The following is an 8,080-nucleotide window of genomic DNA, read 5'->3' as shown; positions in this document are numbered from 1 at the left end:
TCTTAAAATGACCGTCTAATTTAGACGAGTCTAATAGTATAAAATTTTTCGAAAAACGAGGTTAGAAATATCGGGAAAATATATTTTAAAGAAAAAAAATAAAACATTTTTCTATTGGAACAATATAAGTATTATGTTGGAACAAATGATACACTGATTTGGAACAATGTAAGTATGACAAAAAACGTGCTCAGAAAATTATCAAAAAATTCCAAAACATGTAAAACATCATTTTAAGAAACTTTAATTCTTGGCTCAAAGCGAGATTCCTTATAGTTTTGACCCAATAAATTGTTGAAGCATGTAAAATGGATAAAATTAAGGAACAAGTTTTATTGGAATTAAACCGTAAGAAATCCCGCTTCGACCCAAGAATTAAAATTTCTTAGAATAATGTTTTACATTTTCTGAAATTTTTTGAGAATTTTCTGGGCACTTAATTTTAAGAAACTTTGTTCAGTTTTACTTTGTTTATATAATCTCGTTAATCTAAAATGTGAATGTTGTAATTTAACAAGATTAAAATAAAGGATATAAATGAAAAAATGATGATTATGGACAAGCAAGATTTAAAGGAGTTGGTGGATCTGAAAAAGAGCCATTAACAAATTGTTGGAAGAGCCATTTGTTAGCCATTTCAGTGAAATGGGTTCCATCCCACATTATTGCCTTCGGGTCTGTGTCAAATTCACCTCCATTTGGACGATATGGAAGAAACGTCTCAAATCCTGTAAATTAATTATAAAAACAATAAATAATAATCAGTGTCTGGTTGATATTAAAATGTTTGGTTAAAATCAAAATATCACTGTTTTGAAAGAAAAATCAGGCAAATTATACACGTAGTGTACAACATTTGTCCTATTTCACACTTTGATGTATAATTTTTAATTTTGTATAAAAAAGTGTACAATGTTTTGGTGACATCTCATTAAAGTGTACAACTGGTAACTGTGACCGGTCAACGCGCCATGTCAGCAATTTGACTTCTTTAAAAGTAAAAAATTGATCGGTCAATGCAAAGTCAATGCGTCACATTAGCAATTTTGACTTTTATAAAGGTCAAATTTTTGACGTGGCACAACCGGTCACAATTACTGGCTATGCATTTTAATGGGACGCCACCAAAAGGTTGTACACTTTTGTATGCAAAAGTGAAGGTCGTACATCAAAGTGTGAAAAATGACAAGTTATACAACATGTATGTAATTTACCAAAAAAAATTTGCAAACATATTTGCTAGTTACTAATAATAGTATATAACAAGTAGCTACAGTAATAGCAAATATTAAACAACAATAGTTGAATTAAATAGATTGATTGACATGTTCACATATCCGCCCAACCAACATTCAATGGGTCGAGCTTGGAAATAAAATTGGATGATATAAAACTAGGTAGGTTTTGAGTATATTTGAAAGGTACTTACCTAATTTTGTGGCTTGAGTGATAAGAGTATACTTTAAAGAGTATATATCAACATAAGTAAGAGCAGCAAGAGGAAGATCTTTTCTTAGTTGAATAACAGCTTCTTTCAACAACTGATTGAAATACTGAGGAACATCATTATAGGGTATGCCACACCCATATTTATCTAGCTGCTCTGGTTTTATTGGAAGGTTTTTCAATACAAATGGATAGCAACCTAGTGGCCCTGTATTGTGTATCCAAAATGATCTTCCTCCCAATGCATACACTCCCTACAAAAATATAAATAAATAGTTGAGACCTTTTATAAAAAAATGTATGATACTTTTAGAGTAATACAGTAAACCAATTAATATAGGAACCCATATCGGTTCGTGTGAGATGTTTGATTTTAAGAAGTAAGGGAAAAATTGCTTTAAAAAAAGTAAAAAAATACATACGGTTTCATCGCTTTACAAGTAGGGGAATGAAATATTAGCAAATAAAGAAATTTGACTAATGATGTTAGTCTTTGATAATGCAACATATTAACTTTGATGATATGACACGTTGAATTGTTGACTTTGTTTACATGATACAATGAAATATTGACTTTTTTATGACGTGACATATTTACTTGATGATGTAACAAATTGTGTTAGTCAATTTTTTTTTGCTAATTTTGTTAAGCACGTGAATTTTTTTTTTGCAAGAAAGAAATACAACATTTCTCTATTTGCAAATAGGTTCAATCACAAAGATTGTATTGATAGTTTTCTGAGGAAATAAATGTGTACAAGTGATACTAATTAATTGGTCGGATGTATTTCTCTAGAAGTATTATAAAACGAGTGTTTATAATGCTTACCTTAATAACATTGGAGAATTGAGAAATCATATCAGGGACAGTTGCTTTAATTTGATCATTAGTCTTTTTATCATTAGTCAATATGGAAAAATAACCTTCTGTCATATCATTTTGACCAATGTCAAAGGTATACAAACCTTTTAGGAAGTAGTCAGCTTTAGGCAATGCTGCGAATTCTCCACCTTCATCACACCATATCATATTAACAACTTAATTTCAACTTCTTAAACAATATAATTCTCAATTATTTTTAAATTCCCACTATATAAAAAGTACCAAACATTGTTTTCTGTTTCATGAATTTCTGACTAAATTTATCTCATGATGGATAAATAATGTTGCATTATTTTAACCATGAATTCAAGTCATGTCAAATTTTAAGTCACGTCGTGTCAATTCCACACTACACCATAGATGGTCAATTGCAACATCCATGAAGTGTTGGCTTAGGCTGTAAAAGTGTTGCCTTTGACAAATAGGTAACATTTTAGACCAAAATAAAGTGTTGCAAATTTGCGTGTTGCTATAGACATCTATAGCAACAGTTTTCCGTATATATAGACATCTATAGCAACACTTTTCCATATATATTGCAACATGTTTGAGGCAACACGTGTTCTTAATGTTGCAATTGACCATCTATAATGCAACATCAATCACTAACAAAAGAAAAACACTCCAATCTCAATGGATGAACAACAATAGATGGAAGCTTTAGAGTGTTTATATATGTTGCTATAACTTGATATTAATGAAGTTGATACGACATTTTTATAGACTACATAACTTGAGTTCATGGTCAAATCAAACGGTTAGTTTTTCTCATATAAATAAAATTTATCAAAAATGGTCAAACAGTAAATAAAATTAATATGAATTACCTTGGGTAATATATTTCTCAGTTCTATTCTTGAAATATGAGTATTCAATAAGTTGTACATTTAATGAAAATGGACTAAACCCATATTTGGAACTTGGGTAATTATTTGTGGTTGGTCTTATGGTTGAACCAGCTGTTGCAAAATTGGTTCCATGGCTGAAGTTTGAGCCCACTGAATCCAAATATGCACTCAGATATGGCAATCCCAGGCTTTCGGCTGCACGAATCGACAACACGACACAAAATATATTCTCATCTTAATTAATAAAGGTAATAAAATTATAATTATTATTAGAGATAATAAAATTACACGTCACTTCTAAACACATTACATGAATCCAACCTAATATTAACGGGTTCAAGTTTTATTAAAATAGATTTTAGTTCAAAATTTTGGATTATCAGGGTTAAACTATTGATAACATATATTATTTTGAAGCATTATTATATCCTTTTATATTTTTTAATATTACAATTAAATTTGGTATAAAACTACATGTGATATGCAAACACGATACTAATCTGATTGGGTTGACACGATCAGGTTTTGTTAGGGTTGGTTGATTCATTTGATACTAATATAATAATTGACACCAGGCAAATACGAATTATCCCACATATATGCAATTTTTTTCTTTTTAAAAAATATCCCGCATTCTACACGTATATTAGATAAAAAAATAAAATCCAAATATTTACCCATAAAATCAATCATGAGACGACCATCGGAGTAGCGGCCGGACGGGTGGTGGAAGAAAGTTTGTCCATATGGTGAAGGGAGTGGTCCAAATGCAGCAAAGAGACCACCGGTATCAGAATTCGAGTCTCCGAAGTTGAATATCGCCGGAAAATTACATGCCAGTTTTGATTTTTGTGAATTTGAAAATGAAATTAATGATCCTAAAAAAAATCCTAATATAACATATTTGAATCCTTCTGCTTCCATTAGAGTTGGGAAAATCTCTACAAATTCTCCAATCTTATGAAAAATTATCTACTAACTAGCTCTTGCTGCGAAATGTGAGGGTGTAACAATTTTTAACTATTTTAAGGATAACAAATAAATAATAAGATCATGATATACTAAATATATATTTTTTGTTATCTAAAATAACAATTAATCCTATTACAATGAGTAAAATAAAGGAGAAAATCTGACTGTTTTCTAATTAGTATTTTCATTCTACTAAAACTCAATTACAATGTAAATATTTATAGTCTAAAATAACTCTTAACTAACATACACGACCCTTCACTAAAAACACAATACTCTTGACTAAACAACATAACCCTTTATTAAACAACATGTTCTGCATTAAATACACGAGTCTTCACTATAATTCTATCCAAATTAATTTAATCTAACGCCAACAATGCTTCCTTAAATTAAACTTGCTCCTTACTCCCAATCTTTCTATGTTTTTCTTGAAGATTTGTCTACTAAGTGGTTTTATGAAAATAGCCACCATTTGATCATCCGTCTTGCAATACTCAACATGAACATCGCCTTCATTCACAAGTTCCCTCAAGTAGTGGTATCGAATGCTGATATGTTGTGTCTTTCCAAGAAGAACTGGATCCTTTGTGACCGAAATAGTAGACATTGTCACAAAATAAAGTGGTTGACTTGTTTTGCTACTGCTTAATACTTTCCAAAATTTCACATAACCAAATCAACTGACATCCTACATAAGATGCAACGATATATTTAGCTTCTGTAGTAGAAAGCGCCACCATTGGTTGGTTCTTCGATCTCTCATAAAATTCCACCACTACCAAGATGAAATACATATCTAGAAGTGCTTTTGCTAACATTAATGATACCCGCTAAGTCACTATCATTATAGCTAGTATAATGAGATTAAATGGGGAATTAACTTCGTAAAAGATTTCATGATCAATGGTTCCTTTAACATATCTCAAGATTCTTTTGGCTGTCTTCTAGTTATTATAATAAGGTTTCTTCATGAATCTACTCATCAAGCTAATAACATACACGATGCCAGACCTTGTCGAAGTTAGATACATCAAATTTTCAACAAGACTCATGTACATGATAGAATTAACAAGTTTCTTTCACATTCCTTAGATAGCTTCAATCATGTGATGCATGGAGTAGAGACTGGATTAGCATTCTTCATCTTAAACTTCTTTAGAACTTTTTTTTCATAGTTCTCTTGTGAAATAAAGATTCTTTTTTTTTATTGATGAACTTCAATGCCAAGAAAATATGAAGTTCTCCCAAATCTGTCATCTCAAATGATGCCATCATCGAGTGCTTGAATTCATTCAACATCTTCTCATCAATTCCAGTGAAAATAAGATCACCAATGTAGAGACTAACAACCATGAATCTTCCTTGATAACCGCACTTCATATAGAGAGTATGCTCATATGGATATTTCTGAACTCTATATTTCTTAAAGCAAGAATTGATGCAGTTGCACAAAGCTCTAAGAAATTGCTTCAAGCCGTACAAAGCTCATATGGATCCTTTAACTTTTTTTTTGATCAAATTCATTCATTTAGGCATCCGAAATTGCAATTTACTGTTTTGGGGGCTTTTATGTAATTTTTCTTTTTAAGTATTTTCTTATTCCATTTAGGAATTGGTTTTAGGGTTTTTGTTTTTCTATTTAAGAAATATTTTCATATGTGATATATAGCTTTTGATATTCAATAAACAGATTTCATTTTTTCAAAGTTTCTCTTGAATTTTGAGGGTTATCGATAGGTATTCGTGCACGGATCAACTATTCATAACATGTTCTTGTTACTCTCTGATACGTCACCAACCTTGCCTTGTGCTTATTGATAGAGCCATTTGGATTCATCTTTCTCTTGTACACCCATTTTACTCCAATATAGTTTTGTGATAGGTTCCCACGTATCATTCTTTTCAATCGACTCAATTTCTTATTTCATAACTTTCCTCCATATTTCTACTTGATAAGCATTATAAAAAAGGGTAATTTCAAATAAATGATTTATGGTTTAACATTCTTAGAGATCGACACCTGTGGTTTCCAAAAGTTTCATTTTTGTTGACTTTGCGAAATTTGGTCGATAACGACCTCAAAATGAAAATTTTCAAGAACTAAATGATACTTTAAGAAAATTTAATTCTTCAACTTTGTAGGTTTGAGGTAATTTATATGTTTTTTATGAGAGATAAAGTTAATTTAGATAGAAAAAACTCCAAAAATGATGATTTTGAAAAATAAAAAATATGGTTTCATATTAAATATGATACTAAACAACTTTAGTTCTTGAAAATGTTCATTTTGAGGTTGTTAAAGGCCAATTTTGGCAATTTCAATAAAAAAATGAAACTTTTACAAACCATATGGTTCGGTTTGTAACAAAAAAATCAAAGGTGCCGATCTATAAAAATATGAAACCACATGTCATTTATTTGAAATTAACCCTAAAAAATGGGATCTTCTCCAACAAAGAAAGTAAAAAGTACATCATCATTTTGCTCAACTTCATTAGCTTCATCATATATCACCTGGAGACTTCTCATTCTGTTTATCGGGTTAGATGAACGTGAACTTGATGAAGAAGTTGGGGAAGCAGGAGGACTTTCTGTTTGAGCATTATTTTCAACATTGTCTCTTCTTCTTCTTCTTCTTCTTCAAACGGAAAATTTGGCAAATTTTCTTTCTCCACTTCCATCTTTTCAAATAAGGAATTTTCATCAACCCGAACATCTCGGCTTATTGAAATATTCTTTCTCGTTAGATTATACAACTTGTACTCCTTGCTTCTTTCATTATAGCCAATAAAAATACATTTGTCTTACTTGTCATCTAACTTGGTTCTCATTGCATTTAGAATATAAGAGTAAGCAACACTCTTAAATACTCTTGGATGATGAGCACTAGGCTTTGTATCATACCATGCTTCATGTGGTGTGCAATTTTGTAAGCTCCTTGTTGGTGGCTTGTTTATAAGATAAATTGCACAAGAAACAACTTAAGCCCAAAATATCCTTGACAGTCTCTTGCTTTAAAAAAACATCTAGCCATCTCCATAATTGTTATATTCTTTCTTTCACACACACCATTTTGTTACGGTGTATGTTGGACAAGCATTTCATGTCAAATACCATTGTGTCTGCAATATTTGTCAAATTCATTTGAGAGATATTCACCTCCACTGACAGTCCTTAATGTATTGATTTTTAGTCCAATAAAAGTGTCCACTTTCTGCCTTGAAATCTTTGAATTTTTAGAAAGCTTATGCTTTTTCTTTGACACAATACACCCAAACTTTTTCGCGAGTAATTATCAATGAAAGAGATAAAATAATAGTTACCTCCCAGAGATGAAACTATCATTAGACCACAAAGATATGAGTGAATAAGCTATAATGGTCCTTTTTGCTTTCCATGAAGATTGGAAGGGAAAAGGAATTTGGTGCTGCTTTCCAAGTTGACAAGCTTCATAAACATCAACAAGATGAACAATTTTAGGCAAACCTTTTACATCATTTTCCTTAAAGCATCTCCAAATTTCCATAGTTCAAGTGGCCATATCTATCATGCCATAAGTTTGAAGAGTGAATGAGAAGAGATTATTTGAAGCAACTCCAACTTTAGTAATAACCTAATTTTTCTAAATACAAGCCATGTCATGAAAGTGAATGTCAAACCCCTTCTTCAAAAGATGACCGACTCTAAGAAAATTATTTTTTAGACGAGGAATAAAATAGGCTTTAGACATTCTTTCGACCTTTCCTTGATTTGTTTTGAACTGCGACTCACCAACACGACTAAACTTTGTATGCTTTTCCATCACATACCTTTACTTCCCCATAACCATATTCAAATAACTTTGAAAATAAATTTTTTACATGTCATATGTTTTCTAGCACCTGTCTATGTACCAGCCATCTTCACAATCTCCACCATGAGATACGCA

General features: G+C 31.1%; 1 protein-coding gene across 1 annotated transcript; it reads right to left on the bottom strand.

Annotated features, from left to right (window-relative positions):
• Window positions 1–552: 552 nt before the first annotated feature.
• LOC136229692 (GDSL esterase/lipase At3g26430-like) lies at window positions 553–7,678 on the bottom strand. Its single transcript, XM_066018600.1, has 7 exons — window positions 7,476–7,678; window positions 7,267–7,370; window positions 3,855–4,055; window positions 3,157–3,372; window positions 2,276–2,457; window positions 1,430–1,700; window positions 553–728 (listed from the first exon to the last, which is right to left on the bottom strand). The coding sequence occupies exons 1-7, from the start codon at window positions 7,676–7,678 to the stop codon at window positions 553–555; spliced, it is 1,353 nt and encodes a 450-aa protein (XP_065874672.1).
• Between the last annotated feature and the right edge of the window lie 402 nt (window positions 7,679–8,080).

Source organism: Euphorbia lathyris, chromosome 5, assembly GCF_963576675.1.
Source record: "Euphorbia lathyris chromosome 5, ddEupLath1.1, whole genome shotgun sequence".
Taxonomy (NCBI): domain Eukaryota; kingdom Viridiplantae; phylum Streptophyta; class Magnoliopsida; order Malpighiales; family Euphorbiaceae; genus Euphorbia; species Euphorbia lathyris.
Note: the sequence above shows the minus strand (reverse complement) of the source record. Positions and strands in the feature narration are given on the sequence as shown.